We start from the raw sequence: 26804 nt of genomic DNA, 5'->3' as shown, positions 1-26804 counted from the left end.
CTGGTCATGTCCAGTCCACTCCATTCCACCTATTTACTGACAAATAAATTAAATGAAGACATTTTATGCCACATTCCTTTCTGCCAGATTTTAAACAAAACTAAAGGATCAGCAACAATTTCACAATGAGACCAGCACTAATTACCATGACATAACATCCACCCTGCCTTGTCCCTATTACAGTCTCCCCACTGCTGTTACACCAGTAGGATGCCAAACAGTGACCTGAGCAGAGTGCAATACGAGTCTTACCAGTGGGATTGCACTGATCTGGATGAGTAGGTTTGACCCCTCGAGGTCACCATACTGCAGCTGATAGGGCAGGTAAGGGCTGTGGATTGCTGCAACCAGTTCCGTTACCTTCACCAGATTGGCCTCGCCTGCAAATCAATGAAAATTAACCATTGTTTAAAGACTTGCTGCAATTTCCCAGTTTCCCCAGTGTATCGGTTCATTTAAGCTAGAGGCAATAAGTATCCAAAAATTTTTGTCCAGTGTTTAGTGCAAGTTAGTGTATAGAAAAAGAAAAAGAAAAATTACAACAAACTAAGAAGTAGATATAAATGATCTAAACTAAGATATGGCAGAACAGGCTGTGTGTTTGGACTGCAGAATATGAGTTTGAGGAGTGGGAGACTGTCCTGAGCGAACACATCTGCAAATGTCTCCATCTCGAATCGCCAGCTCAGAGTCACTGAACTGGAGTGTGATTTGGAGACACTCTTAGTATCATGACCCACAGTGAGACCCACATTACAAAATCAAAGGTATTATACTCTACCGTTGTACAGATTATACTGGTCATGCCCAGTCCTCTCCATTTCATGTATTTACTGACAACTAAATTAAATGAAGACACTTTATGCCACATTCCTTTCTGCCAGATTTTAAACAGAAGTAAAGGGAGGGGAGGCAGTATCTGAACAGTTTCCTCCAGGCTTTGGTCACAACTCGTAAAGAGGTGCAGGATCAGAATGGGGTTAGTGTAACCGTTAGTGTGCCGAGTAAGGGGAACCCAGGTGACATAAAAGAACAAAGAACAAAGAAAATTACAGCACAGGAACAGGCCCTTCGGCCCTCCAAGCCTGCGCCTATCCAGATCCTCTATCTAAACATGTCGCCTATTTTCTAAGGGTCTGTATCTCTTTTCTTCCTGTCCATTCATGTATCTGTCTAGATACATCTTAAAAGACGCCATCGTGCCCGCATCTACCACCTCCGCTGGCAACGCGTTCCAGGCACCCACCACCCTCTGCGTAAAGAACTTTCCACGCATATCCCCCCTAAACTTTTCCCCTTTCACTTTGAACTCGTGTCCTCTAGTAATTGAATCCCCCACTCTGGGAAAAAGCCTCTTGCTATCCACCCTGTCTATACCTCTCATGATTTTGTACACCTCAATCAGGTCCCCCCTCAACCTCCGCCTTTCTAATGAAAATAATCCTAATCTACTCAACCTCTCTTCATAGCTAGCGCCCTCCATACCAGGCAACATCCTGGTGAACCTCCTCTGCACCCTCTCCAAAGCATCCACATCCTTTTGGTAATGTGGCGACCAGAACTGCACGCAGTATTCCAAATGTGGCCGAACCAAAGTCCTATACAACTGTAACATGACCTGCCAACTCTTGTACTCAATACCCCGTCCGATGAAGGAAAGCATGCCGTATGCCTTCTTGACCACTTTATTGACCTGCGTTGCCACCTTCAGGGAACAGTGGACCTGAACACCCAAATCTCTCTGGACATCAATTTTCCCCAGGACTTTTCCATTTAAGGATAAAGACTGTCCAAAGGACAGCCAGACTTTGGAGTTGAAGGCTGCCTGAAGAGGGATGGGAGGGGACATGTAATGCGGTAGTTGTAGGGGATTCAATAATTAGGGCAACAGATAGCATCCTTTGCTAGCAGGGTCAAGAATCCCACATGTTATGTTAAGCAAATTAGGGAGGTGAACATGTGGCTGAAGGAGTGGTGTGGAAAAGAGGGGCTCCATTTCATGGGCACTGGCACCAGTTCTGGGACAGGAAGCAACTGTAGCACTGGGGCAAGCTCCATCTGAAACAGGCTGGTACCAGGGTCCAAGTAGAAAGGATAAATAGGGCGGTCACAAGGATTTTAAACTCGTAAGTGAGGGAGGGGGAGGGCTTGGGTGGAAAAGGTAGTATAAATAATAGTTCAAAAATAAAAAAAAAAGGAAAGAATCGAGTAACAGTCAGAAATTGTGCTTTAGGCACTACAGGTAAAGGGAAAACTAACAGATGTAAAGTAATTAAACCAGGAGACAGAAATAAGAAATGAGAGTGTGTAAAACATTAGGGCAGAAGGACAGATTAGGATGTGTTGCCCAAATAAGTATTCTTTACACAAACGCATGGAGTATAAGGAACAAACTGAATGAATAACTTGGAGGCCATTAAGTAGACGTGGTCAAGACTATTGGGACTGAAAACTAAATATACCAGGTTACAAGGTCTACAGGAAATATACAGGAAAAATGGTAGAGGAGTAGGAGTAGTCTTAGCAATTAAGGATAAAATTACTTCAATGCTAAGAAAGGATATAACAAGAGACAAGTAGGTAGTAGAGACTATGAGTAAAATTGAGAAATAGAAATGGATTTAAAACTGTAACAGAAGTTGTGTAGAGTGTCCCTGGTAGCAGCTGTGACGTGGTAGAATGCATATGTGCTGAGATTGGACAAGCATGTAGCAAAAGGCAGAATGGCTTTAATGGGGGATTTTAACTGTCATATAGATTGGAATAAGTAGACTAGCATTCCAGAAAGGCAGTGATTTTCTTGTGCGTGTCTGGGATAGTTTTCTGCAGCAATATGTCCTAGAAACAACAGGGAGCATGCCTTCCTAGATTTATTAATGAGTAAATTAGCCAGATTAAGTTAACAGCCTAATGGTGCATAAACACTTTTCTAATAGTAGTAATATGATTCGATTAAGTTCAACAAATCTTTTGAAAGGGAGAAATGTGAAAAAGCTACAGAGATTCTAGATTTAGGTAAGCCTGAGTTCAGAGACTGCCCACAGTAAACTGGGCAAATCCGTTAATGGTTAAAATGACAGATCAGTGGGAGGTGTTCAAAAAAGAATTTAAAGTGGTACAGAACTAGTTTATACCCTTAAGGAGCAAGAGCCAAATAATTTATTTATTTAGAGATACAGCACTGAAACAGGCCCTTCGGCCCACCGAGTCTGTGCCAACCAACAACCACCCATTTATACTAACCCTGCAGTAATCCCATATTCCCTACCACCTACCTACAGTAGGGGTAATTTACAATGGTCAATTTACCTATCAAGCTGCAAGTCTTTGGCTGTGGGAGGAAACCGGAGCACCCGGCGAAAACCCATGCGGTCACAGGGAGAACTTGCAAACTCCGCACAGGCAGTACCCAGAATTGAACCCGGGTCCCTGGAGCTGTGAGGCTGCGGTGCTAACCACTGCGCCACTGTGCCGCCCAATAAGACAGCTATGGAAAAATAAAGAGGTAAGAGAAACGATAAAACTGGAAGAAAAAGCATACAAAAATGCAAACAGCACAGATCCTAGCAAATGGGAAAGATACAAAGATGAACAGAGGGTGACAAAGCTACAAAAGGGAGTATGAAAAGAAACTTGCAAGGGGTATCAAAATTAACACAAAAAGTATTTACAATTACATTCGGAAAAAGTAAGTGGTCAGAAGCAATGTGGGCCCCTTGAAAACTGATAATGGTGACATTGTCAATGAATATAAGAAAATGGCAGAGATGTTGAATAATTACTTTGTCAGTATTTACGGAAGAGGTCAGCGTGCCAGACATCCCACGCAAACTAATATTCAATCAGGGTCAGGGACTCACCCAAATTAACAGTAACAAAGAAAATGAATGGCACTAAAGAGTGGCAAATCCCCAGGACCAGATGGTTTCCATCCCGGATTTTAAAGGAAGTAGGTGAGAACATTGCAGACGCCCGTACAGTAATTTTCCAAAGTTCATTCAATTCAGAAACTGCTCTTGTAGATTGAAAAATTTCATGTCACTCCTCTATTTAAGAAACGTGACAGAAAGAAACCAGGGAATATTCGACCAGTTAGCCGAACATCTGTTGCCAGGAAATTACTAAAGTCTGTAATTAAGGATAGGATGACTGAACATCTTAAACATTTTCAGCTGTTCAGAGGGAGCTAGCATGGATTTGTAAAGGGTAGGTCATGCCTGACAAATCTGACTGAATTTTTTGAAAAGTTGACTACAGTAGTGGACAGAAGAATGTCTGTGGATGTTATTTATATGGACTTCCAGAAGGCATTTGATAAGATCCCACATAAGAGACTGTTAGCTAAAGTTAAAGGTTATGGATTGAAAGCAACTTATTGAACTGCTTAGGAAATTGGCTGAACTGCAAGAGATAGACAGTAGGGATAATGGACAGAATGTGTCTCGTGGTGTCCTGCAAGGATTGTGTTAGGAGCTGAACTACTAACTGTATTCGCTGACGACTTAGATGATGCAATAGAAAGCCACATATCCAAATCTGATGATAGAAAGACAAATATCATTGTAAGCAGTGTAGGAGGAGTCATAACATTACAAAGACATATTGATAGATTAAGTGAATGAACAAAACTGTGGCAAATGGATTTCAATGTAGGCAAATGTGAGATCATCCACTTTGGACCTAAAAAGAATTGAACAGGGTACTTCTAAATGGTGAAAAACTAGTTACAGTGGAGGTCCAAAAAAATTGGTCGTCCAGGTAAATAGATTAAAATGTCATTAACAGGTACAGAAATAATCAAAAAAGCTAATGGAATACTCGCCTTTATATCTAAAAAGAAATCAAAAGAATAATAGGGGTAGAAGTTATGCTTCAGCTATACAAAGCCCTGGTTAGATCACACCTGCAGTACTGTGAGCAGTTCTGAGCACACCTTAGGAAGGACACAATGACCTTGGAGAGAGTGCCACATAGATTTACCAGAATTATACTTGGACTCCAAGGGTTAAATTACAAGGAGAAATTAAACAAAATAGGACTGTATTCACTGGAATTTAGAAAGTCAAGGGATGATTTGATCGAAGCTTTCAAGATATTAAGGGTAGATAGGGGAAAACTATTTTGGCTAGTTGAGGAGTCTAGGACCAGCTTTTAATGATTGTTACCCTGCACATCCAAATCCCTTTGATCGCCCACAGCTCCCAGTCTCTCATCATATGGAGCACATTCCAATTCATCTTTCTCAGATCCCAAATGGATGACATCACACTCCCCCACATTGAACTCTTTTTACCACAGTTCTGCCCAGTCACTTAGTCCCTAAGTAACTTCTTTCTCGCACCCTCAAAATTTTCTGCACCTCTTTTTCTTTCATTCTTTCTCGGATTGTGGACATCGCTGGCAAGGTCAGCATTTACTGTCCATCCCTAAATAACATTGTAAAGGTGATGGTGAGACACCTTCTCGACTACAAATGAGAAGTTTACTAGGGCAGTTCAGAAGCAACCATATTGGCATGGATCTGGACTTTCATATGTCAGACTGGGTAAGGACGGCAGATTCCTGCGCCAAAAAGGCATTAGTGAACCAGATGGGGTTTTACGATAATCCGGTTTTACAACAATCCGGTAGTTTCATTGCCCCAGTTACTGATACCTTTAATTAGTTAACTGAATTTTAATTCCCCACTAGCCATGGTGGGATTTGAACTCCAGTCTCAGGATCATTAGGCCTCTGAATCGCTAGTCCAGTAACATAGCCACTATGCTAGTGCACCCATAAACTTCATGCTGTTTGCAAACTTGGATATGCAACACTCTGTCCCTTGATCCAGGTGAATGAAAAGCTGAGGCCCCAGTACAGAATCCTGGGCAACACCACTTGTCACATTTGGCGCACCTCAACAATCTGGATTGGTCCAAAAGGTTCTGCACAGAAGCCCCAAGACGAAGATTCTCAGGCAATCTGCATCTTGTACAAGGTATAGCAGCTGTAAGGAACAAGGTCCCATCAAAGCAGGCAGTAGAAAGAGAGCTCCAGGTGACTAGATCCATCAGGAATTAAGGGATAGGAGGGTAAATCCACTGGTCCTGCACTACTAAGGGGAGATGTATTCAAAGTGCTGACAAGTTGGAAACAGGCAACGACAACCTGGGGCTGGTTCTCTGCCCCTTCCTTCCCTTCGGGAGCAGGATGAATTTACCCGGGTGTACATGGCAAGATCGATCTATTTCAAAGGGTTGGGTTTTGCGAGTTGGCTTGTTTGTAGGAATGCTTCTGCTCCAAGAGGAGAGTTACCCAATACGTTGCCCAGGATAAATGCCTTCCCTTACCCCTGCTATTCTTGTAGGGTACCAGGTTCAGTGTGCCAACATACCCAGATGCGGAAGCATTGCTGCCTCCAGGCCCTTAGCAAAGTGAACGGTACTGTCGTGGAGATCCAGCAGCATGAGAAGCTTGTCCTCCTGGCTTACTCTCTCCATTGCCGTGCTGAGGCAGACAGGGATTGATGGAACGATAGCCCCCAGGGTCTGGATCTGCAGCACAGTAACAATCTCACAGGGGTTCTTGAAGACCTGTCCAACAGAAAATGTTTTTCTTAAGTCAGTCATCGGTTACAAAGTCTGTACCTCAAAGTATAAAACTAGTCAAAATTGGAATAAATGTTAGCAAGAATCATAACATTAAAAAGTAATGAGATTTAATTCAATGTTAATTCTTCAACTGTGATTATTATTGGTGAAAATACCAATTCTTTTTGGACTATAAACTCTCACCCTTCATCCAGTGAATTCCATACAAAAGCAGAGACTACAGCATGTAATGTATGGGAACTATTACATCGAATTTACAGCACAGAAACAGGCCATGTGGCCCAACAGGTCAATGCTGTTGTTTATGCTACACACAAGACTCCTCCGGCCCTTCTTTATCTCACCCCATCAGCATATCACTGTTCCTGTCTCCCTCATATGTCTATCTAGCTTTCTATTAAATTCATCTATGCTATTCACCTTAAATACTCCATGTGGTAGCGAATGCATTCAGGATATCAAGCCTGCCCCTTTTATATGTAAAACTGACAGCCACGGCTCCATAGATAAGATTTTCACCTGAGTCAGCAGGTCATGGGTTCAAGTTCCACTCCAGAGACTTGAACACACAATCCAGGATGACCTTTCAGTGCTGTACTGAGGGAGTGTGGCATTGCCGGAGGTGCCGTATTTTGGATGAGACATTAAAATAAGACCTTGTCCACCCACTCAGGTGGATGTAAAAGATCCCACTGCATGATTCGAAGAACAGCAACAAGGTTTTTCCTGGTGTGCTGCCCAATATTTATTTAACATTTTGTTAACTACACTTTGAAAGTACTTGATTGGTTGTAAAGTGCTTTGGGACATTGAATATCTAAATGCAAGTTTCTCTTTTTTTGTGAAAGAGCAGTATCTAAACCACTGGCCACCCAGTTCCCCAAGTTCTTTCTTGAAAAGGATTCTGAAGTGTAATTGACCAGAAAGTCTCCGGTTCTTAAAGGGTTAAAAATCTGTGTTTTTATTTTCTTCTTTTAATAACACCCTGGGAACTGATTATTTTTAATTTTGCCTCCGGGGAACATGGCTTCAACAGCTTGTTCATTAATCATTTGCTTGGGAAAAGTTTTTTTTGGTGAATGTAGACCACTTAATAAAGGTTTCTCAACTGCAAAGAGGAACAATTTTCCTGATGTTTATAATGTTATGTTCCCCCTTTGTGTTAATGACACTGAGACCCTACACAGAAATTACTGATGACATTCTGAATGGGTTTACATGATAGCAGACAAAGTGGCGTCAAACACACACTTGATACAGGCATTCAACATTCCTTTGTCACTAATTACATATTGTTCATGCACCTAGGAAATACATCTGTGAGGAGTCTATGTACAGTATGAGAACACACTCTATCATGCAAAATCAGAGCAACACAGTAGGATAACACACAAGATGAATGTGCTCCAGCTAGATCATGTGTGGATAAAGGACACATTCTGCAACGCTGCTAGCACTTGTACACTTGTGGGTGAACCATCAACCAGTATCGTGTAGCACAATGAGAACGAGAGAGCTAGCTCCCAGAAATGTCTCCAAGTCACTTTATTTCATAGACACATATAACAAGTATTTTGACCTTCCCTCCATCGTATCAGCAGTAGGGATGTTTGCACAGTGTTCATTCAGTTCCATTCGCAATGCCTCATATAATGAAGCAGTCTGTGCCCCTGTGCAGCAAGATCTGGATAACATTCAGGCTTGACCTGATTTAATTTGCAAGTTAATGTGTGGGAAGCACTTTGGGAACCATATAAGGTTGCATCACAGAAAAAGGCAGTTCAGTCCATTGTATCGATGCTGGCCCTTTGCTAGAGAACTAAAAAAAAACTAAATCCAAAACTAATTCCACTGCCCCACTCTCTCCCTATAGGCTTGCATTTTCCTCGCTTCAAGTATTTAACCAATGTTCCCTTAAAGGATACAAAGGCCTCTGCCATTTCCTGTGGCAAAGCATTCCATGCTCCAACAAACTTGAGTGTAAAGAAATTTCTCCTAAACATTCCTCACTCTCAGTGATAACGTTAAGTTAATGGTCCCTCGTCACTGATTAGTGGAAACAGTGTCTCCCTATTCATTCTACCAAAATTCTTCAGAATTTTAAAAACCTCTATTAAGTATTCCCTTAGCCTTCTCTGCTGCAGTGGAAGTCGTCAGTTTCTCAAGGTTTACCTCATAACTATGGTTTCCTAGAATCACAGCATAGCACAGTACAGAAGGAGGCTTATATTCTGTGCCCCTATTTATAAAGCCCCCAAATATTATTGGCCTTTTATAGTGACTTTATCTACCTGCACTCTCACCTTCAGGGAATTCTGTATTTGAGCCCCTGGCTCTGTTTATCCTCGCCCTACGATGTCTTTCCATTGAGTAGATACTTTCATTCCTTGTATTTCCTCCTGCAATTATCAGTTCACATTACATTATACCCATTTCTCATTCTGCTAAACAATATTTTCCTTCAGTCTTGCACAATCCTCTTCACTGTCTGCCAACTAGCCTCTTATGAAAGATCAAAGGCCTTCTGAAAAATCAACATACACATCCACAGCATTCTCTTTATCTATCCAATCAGTCATTTCGACAAACAAAAACTCTACTCAATTTGTCAAGAACTTTGAGAATTGATAAGGCCCTGCATAAAATCAAAGTCTTTCCTTACTTCTGTCTGTGGCATGTTGACTTAAAAATACGTGTCTTTAAATCCACCCATACCCTCACCCCACCAACTCCGTGACTGTGCCTTTGTTCCTCTCCCTAACTTCCCGCCACCCTTCCCACCAACTCTCTTTAAAATTCCTTGTCGGGATATGGGCACCACTGGTAAGGTTGGCATTTATTGCCCTGAGGGGGGTGAGCTTGCTTGAGAATTACTGGTAGTGGTTTGCATACACATTCTGGCCACTTCAGTTGACCACATTGGTGTGTGACTGGGGTCACATTTGGTCCAGACTGGATAAGGATGGCACGTTTCCTTCCCTAAAGGAACATTAGTGAACCATTTGGGCTTTTAATGACAATCCAGCAGCTTTACGATCACTTTTACTGAGACCAGCTTTTAATTTCCAGATATCCTAAAACCTGAATTCAAATTCTCAACGACACATGATGGAATTATCTGGATTCATTTTGGTCGGAAGAACATGGAGAGACAATATAAAATAAAGTGGACAATTCTAAATGGGGTGCAGGAGAAGAGGGACCTGGGTGTATATGTGGATAAATCATTGAAGGTGGCAGGACAAGTTGAGAGAGCACACAGTATCCTGGGCCTCATTAGTCGGGACATGGAGTACAAAAGCAAGGAAGTTATGTTAAACTTATACAGAACACTGGTTCGGCCTCAACTGGAGTATTGTGTCCTGTACTGGGCACCACACCTTTAGGAAAGATGTGAAGGCATTGCAGAGAGTGCAGAAAAGGTTCACGAGAATGGTTCCAGGGATGAGGAACTTCATTTACATTGCTAGATTGGAGAAGCTGGGACTGTTTCCTTTGGAGAAGAGAAGGTTGAGAGGAGATTTGGTAGAGGTGTTCAAAATCATCAGTGGTCTGGACAGAGTAGATAGGGAAAAACTGTTCCCACTGGTCGAGGGATCGAGAACAAGAGGACACAGATTTAAATTATTTGGCAAAAGAAGCAATAGCGACATGAGGAAATCTTTTTCACGCAGCGAGTGATTGGGATCTGGAATGCACTGCCTGAGAGTGTGGTGGAAGCATGTTCGATCAAGGCATTCAAAAGGGAATTGTTATCTTAAAAGGAGGAATGTGCAGGGCTACAGGGAGGAGGCCAGGGAGTGGCACTAGGTAAATTGCTCCTTCAGAGAGCTGGTGCAGACATGATAGGCCGAGTGGCCTCCTTCTGTACTGTAACAATTCTGTGATTCTTGGTCTAGTAACAGAATCAATACACCACATTACACTTACTCAGGGTTCAACTCCAACCCCACTCCCCTCACCCCCAATGGGGCATTTTAATATGCGAAAGGTGCTTTATATTGTACTTCCAGCTTCTCCTGTTTTATTTCAGATTTCCTTTAACTTGCAGCTTATAAATAGGAACCAGGCCCATGCTTTTTTTCTCTCTCATGTCCCTAGAGAAATAGAAATATTAGCCATGCCTTTCACAACCTCACAGGATGTCACAAAGCTCTTTACAGCTAATAAAGTACTTTGGAAGTCCAGTCTGTTTTAATGTAGAAAATGAGACAGACAAATGTGTACACAGCAAGCCCCCACAAACAGCGCTGTGATAATGACCAAATAATATATTTTTTTTTAGGTGGTGGTTGAGGAATATTGGCCAGGACATTGGGGACAACTCCTCTGCTCTTCTTCAAAACAGTGTAATTTATGCCACCTGAAGGGACAGATAGGGCCACGTTTTAGCATCTCATCCAAAAGACACTTCGAATAGTGCAGCATTCCCTCAGTACTGCACTAGAGTGTCTGCTTGGATTATGTGCTCAAGTCACTGAAGTGGGATTGAACCCACAACCTTCTGACTGGTTCCCCCTTGTTTGTCATCCCATGTCTATGTACAGGTAAAGTTCCGGTCAAAGACTTGATTCCCTGTTAATGAGAGTCTTGACTATGGCTGACTGCCCTGAATAAGTTGCCTGCAGTTATGGAACACAGCATGCGAGATCCGGAGATATTTTACATGACATTTTGCATTTATTGCTTTTCAGAAGTAATGTCTTAATGTTTAATCTGCTAACACAAAGTTATTCCTGGAAATAGATCAGAGATAAGGCAGAACATTTAATACAATTGTAACAAGTCGTACTGGACTGGAGACTATACCCTCTGGGAAACAATTAAAAGGGAAAGCAAGAATTTTCAAATGCATGACATGGCGAGGGGAATATTTCCATTAAAGAGTGAAAGTGTACACCGAAATTCAGAAATAAAATCTCAACTACAGGAAACTTCATCCCTCTTAGGCTCCCTCTACAACCTGCTGCACCCAGTCCAACTCATTGCTTTGCCCGGCTCTTCATTACTATCTCTCTCCACGGTTCCCCATAGATTATACACGTGCATAAACAGACACCCGCTCACCCATCAAACAAAATGTGAAAAATGCAGTCATTGTAGTATACATGAACTTTTAGAAAGCCCATGACAATGTATTACCAGAATTCGTGATTGAAGCAGAGACCATGTCAACCTTTTAAGGATAAATTATTGAAGGAAAGAGGGTTAAAGAAATATGGATACAGGACAGGCAAAAGGAATTAGACTATTCCTCACATGGAGGATGAACACCATTGATAACCTTGCTTGGGACAACTGGGAGTGATGGGATAATGACCTTGTCTGCAAGAGTTGGGAATGATGACCTTGTTTGGGTGAGTTGGAGTGACAGGATGGCCACCTTATCTGGAATGCTGGGAGTGATAGGGTGATCATTCAGTGTTTTCTTAAATTATTTGAGAGAGTACAAGACCAAATAAGGTCGAGTGGCATTCAGATGGTGTGAACACAGCTCATATTTACTAGCAGTGTCAGTCTACAACAGTCAAGAGTGGGAACCCTGATCAGCCTTTCTTCATCCTCCAGCCCAGAGTTGAGGCAGTTTTGCAGGATCCTAACCATACCCTCAGTTGAGGTCAGCTAATTCAGCACAGGTCAGAGATTGAATTGTGAACCCTCCAGGTTTGTTGTGTTTCATTTATCAGTCCAAGAGGTTGGAAAGCCGACAGCTGGGTAGGGTGCACCCAGCAGCTGTTGGGATCTCCAGCTGACTGTCAACTCGGGGACTTTGAAAGTAGGGGAGAGAGAAAAAAGGGAGGCTTAAGAGAGGCAGTGAAACACCAAGCAGTTTCAGAACACTGTGCAACAGCAGCAAACAACCAGCTCACAAATTGTCATTAAACAAATTCCACTTACACAGTCCAGTGGTTAATGGAACTTGTTATCTGGATCAGTTCAGAAATTAAATTGTCAAGGTGTTGTTCTTTTTACTGTTATGGGAACATAAAAATGGGCACATTGCGATACCTGCAACCAGCTGAGAACAACTCTGCCCTTGCACAATCCCACTTGGCATTTTGAAGCTGTGGTGTCCAGACCAAAACATGGCACGTGAATGTTGTAAACTTGCCCGATTCGTCACAGCCACACACCACCCTCCAGCCAGCTGCACCAGTGCAGAAAAACAACACTTACTCCATAGGTGCTACAGTGGCCCTGGGATTGAGGTTCATTCCCACTGAGGTCCAGTCAAATAATCATTGGGGTACATTAGCATACACCGGACATCAGAGCCGGGAGTGTGTATGCACGCAAGCCAGAGATGGAAAGAGCAAGCGAGCATGCACGCGAGCCAGAGAAAGAGAGACAGACAGAGAGCAGGCGAGCGAGTGCGGGGGGGGGGGGGTGGGGGTGGGGGTGAATGAGAGAGACCACAGAAGCCAGAGACAGAGCGTGTGCGCGTGGACAAACAAGGGAAAGAGAGATCCCACGTGCGAGCAAGGGAGAATGAGAGCAGAGGCGCGAGGGGGCAGGGGCAAGGAACAGAGCGAGACAAGCATGGGTGGGCCAGCCGAGAGAGCCTGGGCCAGCCAGCCAGGTGAAGAGAGAGGAAGGGAGAACATGGGAAGGCCAGAGCAAGCACACGACACACGAATGCACAACAGGTGGCTCGGGTGCCGGGAGGGATCCCAATTACAAGCATCCCACCACTTAATACTGGTACTGATATTCTAATGTATCAAGGCAATGTGACGATTGCTATGGAATTTCCACATATTTTTGTTAAAACATGGAATCTATATTTTTAAACTAAAGAGGCTGACCTCTATTATTTTTGAAAGAAAGTTCAACAAACGTCGACTGGTAAACATCTTCTTCGTCTTCTTTGGCCTCCTTGTCTCGAGAGACAATGGGTAAGCACCTGGAGGTGGTCAGTGGTTTGTGAAGCAGCGCCTGGAGAGGCTAAAAAGGCCAATTCTAGAGTGACAGGCTCTTCCACAGGTGCTGCAGATAAAATTGGTTGTCAGGGCTGTTACACATTTGGCTCTCCCCTTGTGCTTCTGTCTTTTTTCCAACCAACAGCTAAGTCTCTTCGACTTGCCACACTTTAGCCCCGCCTTTATGGCTGCCTGCCAGCTCTGGCGATCACTGGCAACTGACTCCCACGACTTGAGATCAATGTCGCAGGACTTCATGTCGCGTTTGCAGACGTCTTTAAAGTGGAGACATGGACGGCCAATGGGTCTGACACCAGTGACATCGCTGTACAATGTGTCCTTGGGGATCCTGCCATCTTCCATGCGGCTCACATGGCCAAGGCATCTCAAGCGCCACTGGCTCAGTAGGGTGTATATGCTGGGGATGTTGGCCGCCTCGAGGACTTCTGTGTTGGAGATACGGTCCAGCCACCTGATACCAAGGATTCTCCGGAGGCAGCGAAGATGGAATGAATTGAGACGTCGCTCTTGGCTGTCATATGTTGTCCAGGCCTCGCTGCCATAGAGCAAGGTACTGAGAACACAGGCTTGATACACTTGGACTTTTGTGTTCATATATTTTTGTTAAAACATGGAATCTATATTTTTAAACTGAAGAGGCTGACCTGTGTGTGTTATTTTTGAAAGAAAGTTCAACAAACGTTAACCGGTAAACATATTTTACTGGAAAGCAGGAGATTTCAAGTAAACACAACAGGGGATTTGACTTGAGAGCTATTCTTTTTTGTGACAAGAGAGAATTTATGATTAGCATTCGACTTGCCTGAGAACTGCTTTTGGTTTCACTTTGAACTGTTAAAAGCCATTTTCTTTTTTGGACTAAAGAGGGAGTTGTTGGAGAGCAGAAGAACATCCAGGACACTGTTATGTCTCTTTGAAGAATCCCTGCTCTCGAAAAGCGAAAGCCTGTATGAAGTGGTACTGTTGCCTCCTGCATTTTTTAAGAAACCCTGAATAATTGCAGAAACCTTGCACCTTCAAATGAACATTGCATCGAATGTGTGAGTACGCTGTTGCTGAACACCTGCTGTAAGACCTATGTGAAGCCTTCTGCAGTTGAATTTCTTTTAACGCCTACCCAAAACGGACTGTTCAACCACCTCGCCTGGAAAGACTTCTAGTGGCCACCAACTATTCGACTTTGGGACACCTCGCCAAACTAAAGGACTTGCTTCTAGATCTTTGCAGTCTAAGTTGTTTTTTTTTATTCCTTCCATTCCTTTGTAACAGCTGTAAACAAAAATCCCTTTTTTTTTCCAGTTAACTAGTTTTTGGATATATCTGCATCTGCGTGAGGGCTAGGATAAAAATACGGGGCTTTAATATCTCAATTCGCTTATATATTTACTTCATTATTTGTTTAGACTTGGTTTTACAATAAACAGATAATTTTGTTGTTTATTAAAGAAACCTGGTTGGTGTGTTTTATTCTGGGGACAAATAAAGTATCTAATTGACTGTTTCGGTAAGTGGGAAAATTTATTGATATGTTGAATCATGAATGTATGAATTAACAGTGCACTCCTCCCACCTCGGTCGTAACACTAAACATGACACAAAATCACACAGCCCCTCGTCTCATCATTCGCAAAATATTGCTGGCCAGAACAAGAGTGCCACACTACTGTTCAAGCAGGTTAGGCCCCGTGTAAGCTGATACACTTAATGAGTTAGTTTCAGCTAGTTAACAGGGGGTGGGTATGGCGCTCTAATGGTTATGGCACTGGAGTAGCAAACCAAGAGATTGCAAGTTCAAGCACTGACCAGAAACTTAACCGGACCAGCCATATAAATACTGTGGCTACAAGAATAGGTCAAAGGCTGGAATTCTGAGGCATGTAACTCACCGCCTCACTCTCCAAAGCCTGTCCACCATCTACAAGGCACAAGTCAGGAATGTGATGGAATACTCTCCACTTGCCTGGATGGGTGCAGCTCCAACACTCAAGAAGCTCAACACCAGCCAGGACAAGTAGCCCGCTTGATCGGCACCCCGTCCACCACCTTCAACATTCACTCCCTCCACTACTGGCGCACAGTGGCAGCTATTGTACCATCTACATGATGCACTGCAGCAACTCACCAAGGCTCCTTTGACAGCACCTTCCAAACCTGCAACCTCCACCACCTAGAAGGACAAGGGCAGCAGATGTATAGGAACAACAGCACCTGCAACTTCCCCTCCAAGCTTTCATCCAGATTTGGAACTATATTGCCATTCCTTCACTGTCGCTGGGTCAAAATCCTGGAACTCTCTCCCTAACAGCACTGTGGGTGTACCTATACCAGATGAACTGCAGTGGTTCAAGAAGGCAACTCACCAACACCTTCTCAAGGGCAATTAGGGATGCACAATGAAAGCTGGTCTTGCCAGCAATGCCCACATCCCAAGAAAGGGAAAAAAAACATGTCAAGCTGTTCAACTGAATTCAACAAATTTGGCAGTTTGTGACTGCAAGAGCTTGTTGTAAAAACCCAACTCGTTTACTAATGTCCTTCAGGGAAAGGATCATTTCCACTTACCCAATCTGGTCGAAAAGGTGACTCCAGTTCCACACCACATGGCTGATTCTTAATGCCCTGGAGGCAATTAATAGGCAATAAATACTGCCTTGCTAAAGACACCTATATCCCAGAACAATTTATTTTAAAATAACATACTCCCTCTGGTGACTGGAATATGTTTTGACCCAAATGTAGTCAGGGCTGTCTTTCAGATGAGGCATTAAATAGAGACCCCTGTTAACTGGATGTAAAAGATTCCACGGCACTAATTTGAAAAATAGCAGCGGAGTTCTGCTCTGAAAAACTGCGCCATTGGAATGGTCCATCTACAGTTATACGCCATTATTCTAGTGCAGAAGATCCAGAAAATTATGGTGCAAGTAACTTAGGCCACATCATAATTTCCTGAGTGATTTGTGCTGCTCTACTGTTACCCTTGCCAAAACTGCGAGAAGTTTTAGATTGGACTGGTGGATTTGCTATTTATCCCTCAACCAAGAATCACAAACAGATTATCTGGGTCATTTATCCAACTGCTGTTTGTGGGAGCTTGCTGTGCGTAAATCAGCTGCCGCATTTCCTGTATTACCACAGAAACTATCAAAGTTCTCTGTAAAATTTTGTTGTTGTGCGGGGCTAGTTTTTATTCAAATGCACGGTACCTTCACAGAACAAGGCCTACGCAGTACCTTACAGGCTGCTGCGCGGTCGCACATGCATGCAGCTTAGCAGGAACATTGGTAACTACATTTCAAAACTACGTCATTGGCTGTAAAGAGCTTTGGGACATCCTGAGGTTTTGAAAGGCTCCATATAAATGCAAGATCTTTCTTTCTTTACATGAGTATGGGGCCTTTATTTGAGGTCTTGGTTATTACCTGACTGGTCCACTGTAGCTGGGAGTGCCATGTTGCCAGAAGAGTATCATAGAATTCTGTTAGTTGGTGATTCAGACTGAGGTCACTCTGACACAGCTCCTGCCATACAGAGACCAGCTGACTCTGCAGATTGCGAAGAACAAATTCAATCAAATGAGTAATATAATGCGAGTTCACTGCAACCAACAGCACACACCTAACCCCAAACCCACCCAAGGCACAATTACAGTTTAATTCACGCTTTTACTTCCTTTCCCTTCCTGTGTCTCCCAGCTGGCAGGCAACAAATATTCTATAATTCATGGGGATTCACAAATGCTAAGAGGCATTGAATAAGGATTGAGCATAGAGAGGGGGCATGAATAAAGAGCCACACTACCCCACATCGCCCCCCACCCAGTTCTCAGCTCCTCTCTCTGAAGGCACTCGGGGCTCACCCTGGGACTCATGCTGGCACTCGGGGCTCACCCTGGGACTCATGCTGGCACTCGGGGCTCACCCTGGGACTCATGCTGGCACTCGGGGCTCACCCTGGGACCCATGCTGGCACTCGGGGCTCACCCTGGGACCCATGCTGGCACTCGGGGCTCACCCTGGGACCCATGCTGGCACTCGGGGCTCACCCTGGGACCCATGCTGGCACTCGGGGCTCACCCTGGGACCCATGCTGGCACTCGGGGCTCACCCTGGGACCCATGCTGGCACTCGGGGCTCACCCTGGGACCCATGCTGGCACTCGGGGCTCACCCTGGGACCCATGCTGGCACTCGGGGCTCACCCTGGGACCCATGCTGGCACTCGGGGCTCACCCTGGGACCCATGCTGGCACTCGGGGCTGACACAGCTGCCTCCAGTACACTGCTCTCGTCGCCATTGTGTGTCTGCCTGGACAGCGAATGAGAGATGAGCCCAAACTTGCATTTCCTGGAAATCCACGTGGCAAGAGCTGCTGGATAGTGATCAGGAGCAGGGTCTCTACAACCTTCACCCACCCACCAAAGATGGGTTTATTAGCAAGAAGTGGAATCAGAGTCCGGGGTGGGTGTTCGGATGGAGGGGACTGAAGGAGGCTGAAGGAGGCAAGGATTGTTAGTGGCTGATTGACCATGCACATTGCCCAAAACGAAACAAGAACACAGCAGGCACGGAATTACCCACTGCTTATTGCCCAGCCACGTGACAGTAATTTCAGCTGTTTCTCTGGGAACCACTGTGGATATTCTACCCCTTAGACTTCAGGCAATCCCCATACTGCCCTCACCTCCCTCCACCCACCACAGGTGCCTGGCCGGTCCCTGCTTTGAGCATTGGGAAGAGAGCTCTGTATCCAACCTTGTGACACTTGTAGTAGTAGGTAAGCAGCTGGGGCATTCGGTCCACTGCCACAAACACTTTCACAAAAAGCCGGGCCTGATCTGAAACAGAAGCAATTACAAACAAGTAAATACTGTAACCTGACCCTCCCTAGATCTGTATTTATATCCTCTCCCACCTATAATCTTGCTAGTCTATCCTTTCAGGTGAATGCAAAACATCCCACAGCAGAGCCACGGAGTTCTGCCCATTGCCCTTATCAATATTTATCCCTCAAAGCAACATCATCAAAAACAGTCATTATCACATTGCTGTTCGGTGAGCGAATTAGCTGCTGTGCTTCCTACATTTAAACAGTGACTATGCTTCAAAAGTACTTTGTGAGATAAAGGCTGCAAAGCACTTTGGGACATCCTGAGATCATGAAAGGTGCTATCGAAATGCAAGTTCTTTATTTTATTTCAGTTAGTTTTAGGGGCGCCTCAGTGTGAGTAGGTTACTTGCCCAATGGCATCTTCCAATGCTGCTCCACAACCAGTACCAGCTGCTCGGAAGGCCCAAGTAAGGGGGGGTTGGGGTGGGGGAGGTGGTAAGGGAGGAAGAGGTGTGATGGCCTACCCAATTTGGCACATCTCTGGTCATCATTTTTAGACTTACCCAATTAAGACCATGTAGTGTGGATTAAGGCCAATGTGAGCCGCATGGAAGATGGCAGGATCCCCAAAGACACATTGTACAGCGAGCTCGCCACTGGTATCAGACCCACCGGCCGTCCATGTCTCCGTTATAAAGACGTCTGCAAACGCGACATGAAATCGTGTGACATTGATCACAAGTCGTGGGAGTCAGTTGCCAGCATTCGCCAGAGCTGGCGGGCAGCCATAAAGACAGGGCTAAATTGTGGCGAGTCGAAGAGACTTAGTAGTTGGCAGGAAAAAAAACAGAGGCGCAAGGGGAGAGCCAACTGTGCAACAGCCCCAACAAACAAATTTCTCTGCAGCACCTGTGGAAGAGCCTGTCACTCCAGAATTGGCCTTTATAGCCACTCCAGGCGCTGCTTCACAAACCACTGACCACCTCCAGGCGCGTATCCATTGTCTCTCGAGATAAGGAGGCCCAAAAGAAAGTGTGGATTAAGGCCAATGCATTCTCCGCTGATTCTTAACAACAAGCCACAATATGATGCCATTCTACTACACACCAAGGATTTGAGGAATATTACAGGGTCGAGCCCTACAGTAGACTTGTCCTCGGTGGCCGTGTAGATACCCACATTTTGAAATCATGTGGAACGATATGCACAGGAGGCCATTTGGCCCATTGTTCTTGTGCCAGCTCTATGAAAGAACGATCCAATTAATCCTACTACTCCTTTGCTCTTTCCCATAGCCTTGCCATTTTTTTTCTTTCAAGTATATTCCCTTTGAAAGTTACTACTGAATCAGCTTCCGCCACCATTTCAGGCTGTGCATTCCAGATTATCCTAGCTCACTGCATAAAAACAGTTCCCATCATCTCACCTCTGGTTCTTTTGCCAATCACCTTAAATCTTTGGCCTCTGGTTACTGATCCTCCTGCCACTGGAAAACAGTTTCTCCATATTTACTCTATCAAAACTGTTCATGATATTGAATGCTTCAATTAAATCTCCCATAACCTTCTCTGCTCTAAGGAGAACAATCCTAACCCCTCTAGCCTCCAAGAACGTGGCTAAAAAAAAACTTGCTGGAGACACACAGAGGAAATCCACCATGTTCTATGAATGTGATCCAGACAGATCAGGAAGCTTCCTGGTTCAATCCTGGAGTCAGCTGACCCCAGCTGTGGGAGGGGCTGACTGGGGTACAATTAGTTATTTATGTCCGAGCTATTCTGAGGTTTGGAGTTGTGGGGGGGAGGGGGGTGAAGTGAAGGGGCTGGTAGGATGAGGAAAATCAATAAGGGTTCTTATTTGTGATGAAATAGCCACTGACTCATCGTGTGAGGACGCTGGATGAAGGCTCAACTGAACAGTTGTGATGCCTGACCACGCTGATAAGTGAAGAACAGCCGCTTGGGCAGTGCACGGCAAGGTGGCTAACTTATCACATCAACTGCAGAAGAGGAACAAAAGAAGCAAAAGAGGAAAGGAGGGGTGAAAGAAAGCTCACCATCTGCACTGACAGCTGCTGGAGGGCACAAAGTGTGAAGAAGGGAGTTTGGTAAGTGAGGAAGTTCAGTAACGAGGGGAACTATAAATTAATTAAGAAAAACTAAATTTAATTAAATTAGCAAAATAAAGTTGGCATGACAGGTGATGTGTCGTGGCTGCAGTATGTGGGAGCTCCTGGATGCCATGACAATCCATGGCAACCATGTCTGTAGTATGTGTCTGCAGCTTGAGGAGCTTCGGCGAGGAGTCACTGAGCTGGAGGCCGAGCTGCAGAAATGCAATGCATCAGAGAGGGGGAAAGTTACCTGGACATTTCGTTCCAGAAGACACCCCTTAGGATAGGGTCATCTGTTTTGGTCAGTGGTTAGGGACAGGAGAGTGTGACTGCAAGTCAGGCAGGTAAGGGGATTGAGAAAGTGGGAGTGGAGGAACCTCAGCCCTTGCAACTGAGCAACAAGTTCAAGGTTCTTGCAGCTTGTATGGACAAGAGCGAGGGCTGTAGTGTGGATGAGCAGACTGACCACGGCATAATGATACAGTAAGCCGTTCAAGTGGGAGGAGGAAAAAAGAAAGCAGTGGTAGTAGGGGACAGTATAGTGAGGGAGATTGACACTATTCTCTGCAGTAAAGAACGAGAGTCCAGAAGGCTGTGTTGCCTGCCCAGTACCAGAGTTCAGGACATCTGCTAAGGGCTGGAGAGGAACTTACAGTGGGAGGGGGAGGATCCAGTCGTCGTGATCCATGTAGGTACCAACGACATAGGCAGGGCAAGGAATACACACAGTATGAGATGCTAGGCACCAAATTAAAAAGCAGAACCTCAAAGGTAATAATTTCTGGATTATTATCTGAGCCACGTGCAAATTGAAGTAGGGCAAATAAGATTAGAGAAATGAATGTGTGGCTCAAAGACTGGTGTGGTAGAAATGGGCTCCCATTTGTGGAGCACTGGCAGCAGTACTGGGAAAGTTGGGGCTGTACCACTGGGACAGTCTACACCTGAACCGTGCTGGGACCAATGTTCTAGCGAGCCGCATATCTAGAGAAGTAGAGAGGGTTTTAAACTAAATAGTAGGGGCAAGGATCAAATTTTGGAAGATGTGGTAAATCAAAGAGACAAGGCAAAAGAAACAGGTAATAATATGGGAAAAGATACAAACCGTGACAGGAAGGGACAGTGAGTACAAATCTAAGAGTAAATCAGCAGACGAGGCTAGAGGTTACAAAAATAATAAAAAGGACAAAACTAAATGCTCTGTACCTAAATGCACGCAGCAACTTGAAACAAAACAAATGAACTGAAAGCGCAAATAAAAATAAATAAGCACGATCTAATAGTCATTACAGAGACATGGCTGCGGGATGACAAAGATTGGGACCTGAATATTGAAGGATATACGACATTTAGGAAGGATAGGAAGCTAGGAAGAGGTGGAGGGGTGGCTCTGTTAATTAATAATGGTATTAGCACAATAGAGAGAGATGACCTAAGTTCAGGAAACCAGAATGTAGAAGTGGTTTGGGTCGCGATGAGAAATGATAAAGGCATGAAGTCACTTTTGGGAGTAGTGTACAGGCCACCTAACAGTAGCCACATGGTAGAATGGGGTATAAAGGATGAAATAATGGGTGCTTGTCAGAAAGGGCGTAATCCTGGGGGGTTTTAATCTACATATAGACTGGAAAAATCAGATGGGCAAAGGTAGCCTAGGTAAGGAGTTTATAGAATTCTTTCGGGATAGTTTCTTACAACAGCACATTCTGGAGCCAACCGGGGAACAGGCTATACTAGACCTACTATGGTGCTACGAGATAGGATTAATTCATGACCTTATAGTGAAGGCACCCCTAGGCAGCGGTGATCATAATATGATTGAAATGATTGAATTTTACATTCAGTTTGAGGGACAGAAGAGTAGGTCTAAGACTAGTATTTTAAACTTAAATAAGGGCAATTATGAGGGCATGAAAGCAGCTAGCAAAACTGAACTGGCAAAGTAGGTGAAGGGATAGGTCAACAGAGATGCAGTGGCAGACCTTTAAGGGTATTTCAGAATACACAAAATAGATACATTCCAACAAGAAAGAAAAGTTCCAAAGAGAGGAGTTCTTTGCAGACAGAAAGAATATGTACAAACATTGTGCCTGTTTCAGCTGAACAAAATAAGTAACAGCCATTTGCTGGTTCATTCTTCAGGGCAATCAGAGTCAAGCTGCCTGGTTTAGATTTCAAACAAAGCCTGGCAGTTAACTGTCAGTCACTGTAAACTGGTGCATTCTCCATAGCAATGCCTCTACCAATCAGAGTTCACTTGCCAACCAATCAGCACTCTCTTCTCATGCAGTATAAGTTGTTGTTTTCCCTTACATGGGTTATTCTTGCAGATTGTCCTGATGACTGCAAGACGAAAAGCTTCGACAACATCTCTTTTTTCAGCAATACTCAAGTTCCGTACTACCAAACAACTATTATTTTAAAAAGTTAAAGAGAGCATCATACTTAAAGAAAAAGCATATAATCACGCAAAGATGGGTGGCAGGTCAGAAGATTGGACAGAATATAAAAAGCAGCAAAGAACGACTAAAAAATTTATAAGGAGGGAAAAATTAGAGAGAGAGAGAAAGCTGGCTAGAAATATAAAGACAGATGGTAAGAGTTTCTATAGATATTTAAAAAAGAAAAGTTAACAAAGTGAGCGTTGGTCCTATAAAAAGTGAGTCTGGGGATTAAATAAGGGAAAATAAGGAAATGGCAGATGAATTGAACAGGTACTTTGCTTTGGTCTTCACCTTAGAGGATACAATTAACATCACAGAAATAACTGCAAATCAGGAAATGGAAGGGAGGGAGGGAGGAACTCAAGAAAATTACAATCACCAGGGAAGTAGTACTGAGCAAACTGCTGGAGCTGTGGGCTGACAAGTCCACGGGTTCTGATGGATTTCATCCCAGGGTCTTAAAAGAATTGGCTAGCGAGATAATTAATGTGTTGGTTTTAATTTTCTAAAATTTCCTAGATTCAGAGAAGGTTCCATTAGATTGGAAAATAGCCAATCCTTTACTCCTTTATTCAAAAAGGGAAGACAGAAAGCAGGAAACTACAGGCCAGTTAGCTTAACATCTGTCATAGGGAAAATGATGGAAGCTATTATTAAAGACGCTATAGCAGGGCACTTAGAAAAATTCAAGATAATTAGGCAGAGTCAACATGGTTTTGTGAAAGGGAAATCATGTTTAACCAATTTATTGGAGTTCTTTGAAGAAGTAACTTGCTGTGGATAAAGAGGAACCAGTGGATGTACTCAACTTGGATTTCCAGAAGGCATCTGATAAGGTGCCACATCAAAGGTTATTGTGGAAAATAAAAGTTCATGGTGTAGGGAGTAACATTTTGGCATGGATAGAAGATTGGCTAGCTAACAGGAAACAGAGAGTAGGCATAAATGGGTCATTTCTGGTTGGCAAATTGTAACAAGTGGTATGCCACAGGGATCAGTGCTAGGGCCTCAACTTTTTACAATTTATATAAATGACTTGGATGAAGGGGCCAAAGGTATGGTTGCTAAATTTGTTGATGGCACAAATATAGGTAGGAAAGTAAGATATGAAGAGGACATAAGGAGGCTACAAAATTATATATATAGGTTAAGTGAGTGGGCAAAGATCTGACAAATGGAGTATAATGTGAAAAAATGTGAAATTGTCCATTTTGGCAGGAAGAATAAAAAAGCATATTATCTAAATGGTGAGAGATTGCAGAGCTTTGAGATGCAGAGGGATCTGGGTGTCATAAAGCATAAATTGCAAACGGTTAGTATGCAGGTACAGCACATAATTCGGAAAGTTATTGTTTATTGCGAGGGAAATTGAATACAAAACTAGGGAGCTTATGCTTCAGTTTACAGGGCATTGGCGAAACCACTTCTGGAGTACTGTGTACAGTATTGGTCTCCTTATTTAAGGAAGGATGTAAGTGCATTGGAAGCAGTTCAGAGGAGGTTTACTAGACTAATATCTGGAATGGGCAGGTTGTCTTATGGGGAAAGGTTGGACAGGCTAGGTTTGTATCCACTGGAGTTTAGAAGAGTAGGAGGCGACTTAATTGAAACATATAAGATTCTGAGGGGTCTTGACAGGGTGGATGTGGAAAGGATGTTTACTCTTGTGGGAGAATCTAGAACTAGGGTTCACTGTTTAAAAATAAGGGGTCACCCATTTAAGACAGATGAGAAATTTTTTCTCTGAGGGTTGAGAGTCTTTGGAACTCTCTGCCTCAAAACGCGGTGAAAGCAGAGTCTTTGAATATTTTTAAGGCAGAAGCAGATAGATTCTTGATAAGCAAGGGGGTGAAATGATATTGGGGAAGGCAGGAATGTGCAGCTGAGATTACAGTCAGATCAGCCATGATCTTGTTGAATGGCAGAGCAGGCTCGAGGGGCCAAGTGGCCTACTCCTGCTCCCAATTCGTACGTTGGACTGACAAATGTGCCTCTGTTCCCAATACTTCTGATAGTTTCCAAAAAACCAGTGGTGACGAGTTAAACCATTAATCTTCTTTCAAAAAAAAAGTTTGGATTTCTGCTCTTTCCACAACCTAACTCTCCATACCAAAGGAAAAACCCTAATGTAGGAATAGCCACCGACATGCTGCACCATGGACATTTGACAAAATCATTGACTCGGCCACTGACATGGGGGCGAATAATCTGTACTTAAAGTATACAGCCAATCTGCCATCAAAACACAGTCCAGATTAAAACACATTTCTTCCTGTAAATTAACTAAGCATAAAAATATCAATGGAGAGCAACACAACTGTATTAGCTAGCCAGCATGTAATACCAATGCGAATTACTTTAGCAATTACTTTTGCTGCTAGGTTATTTTAAAACACATGTTTAAAGGCTTGAAGAAGAGGTGTCCAACATTGTGGAGTGGTGGTGGTGGGGGGGGGGGGGGGGGGCCCGGGGGGGGGGGGAACACATTACAATTTTTATTTTATATAGGGGGCTGGTGAAAAATTTCGGAAAGATAAAGGCATTAAAAATTTACCTATTAAAACAACAAAAGTGCACTTTTGTGAAGAAGCCTGAAATCAGAAGACTAATTTATTGGTCACTATTTTAGTGAGACACCTGGCATTTTTTGCTTGCACAAGTAGTCAATGTTTGCCTGCACACTTCTTGTGACGATGCTCTCTCCCATTTATCTCTCTCTCTGCCCCCTCACACTCTCTCTGTGCAGCGCCCCCTCTCTCCCCCATTCTGTGTCGCCCCCCGTTCCCCCACCCCCCCGTGCAGCCCTCCCTCTCTCCCCCACCTCTGTGCAGCTCCCCCTTCTCTCACCACCCCGTGCAGCACCCCACTCTCTCCCCTCCTCTGTGCAGCTCCCTATCTCCCCCCCTCCCCCACTCTGTGCAGCTCCCCCTCTCTCCCCCCCCCCTCTGTGCAGCCCACCACACTCCCACCCACCCTTCAATGTGCAGCCCCCCTCTCCCCGCCCCGTCCAGCCCCCAACACTCTCTCTCCCCACTCTGTGCAGCACCCCACTCCTTCTATCCCTCCGTCTGCGCAGCACCCACTCTGTCCAGCACCGCCTCCCTCCCCCCACTCTGTGCAGCACCCCCCACTCTCCCCACCTCTGCGCAGACTCCCACACTCTCCCCACCTCTGCGCAGACTCCCACACTCTCCCCACCTCTGCGCAGACCCCCACACTCTCCCCACCTCTGTGCCGCCCCCCACTCTCTCGCCACCTGTGCTGCCCCCCACTCACTCCCCCCTCTGTGCAGCCCCCCACTCACTCCCTCCATGCAGCCCCCCACTCACCCCCCCCCTCTGTGCTGCCCCCCACACTCGCCACCTGTGCAGAACCCCCTCGCAATCTCTGTGCACATCTTCCTCGCTCTCTCTGTGCTGTCCCCCCTCTGTGCAGCCCCCCCACTCTCTCCCCACTCTGTGCAAGCCCCACTCTCTCGCTCGCTCCCTGGCTCCGTGCCCCCACCTCGCCCTCTCCCGCTCCCTGGCTCCGTGCCCCCACCTCGCCCTCACCCGCTCCCTGGCTCCGTGCCCCCACCTCGCCCTCTCCCTCGCTCCGTGCCCACACCTCGCCCGCTCTCTTGCACCGTGCCCCCACCTCGCCCGCTCCCTGGCTCCGTGCCCATACCTCGCCCGCTCCCTGGCTCCGTGCCCCCACCTCGCCCGCTCTCTCGCTCCATGCCCACACCTCGCCCGCTCTCTCGCTCCGTGCCCACACCTCGCCCGCTCTCTCGCTCCGTGCCCACACCTCGCCCGCTCTCTCGCTCCGTGCCCACACCTCGCCCGCTCTCTCTCTCTCTCCAATGATTCCCATCTACTGGGTGACCTTGATGTGGGAGAGGTCC

At 44.8% G+C, this 26804-nt stretch overlaps 1 protein-coding gene across 4 annotated transcripts in view; it reads right to left on the bottom strand.

Annotated features, from left to right (window-relative positions):
- cog7 (component of oligomeric golgi complex 7) overlaps window positions 1-26804 on the bottom strand; it is a 58065-nt gene that overhangs the window by 15003 nt on the left and 16258 nt on the right. For all 4 annotated transcript variants that reach the window (XM_068056045.1, XM_068056047.1, XM_068056046.1 and 1 more), the window contains exons 6-9: window positions 18289-18371; window positions 16957-17079; window positions 6377-6575; window positions 253-380 (exon numbers count right to left, since the gene is read on the bottom strand). In XM_068056045.1, coding sequence (XP_067912146.1) covers window positions 253-380; window positions 6377-6575; window positions 16957-17079; window positions 18289-18371 — 533 coding nt within the window. The remainder of the gene's footprint in view (window positions 1-252; window positions 381-6376; window positions 6576-16956; window positions 17080-18288; window positions 18372-26804) is intronic.

Source organism: Heterodontus francisci, chromosome 24 (genome assembly GCF_036365525.1).
Source record: "Heterodontus francisci isolate sHetFra1 chromosome 24, sHetFra1.hap1, whole genome shotgun sequence".
NCBI classification, from domain to species: Eukaryota; Metazoa; Chordata; class Chondrichthyes; order Heterodontiformes; family Heterodontidae; genus Heterodontus; species Heterodontus francisci.
The sequence above is the reverse complement of the archived record's forward strand: the minus strand, read 5'-3'. Positions and strand labels throughout refer to the sequence as shown.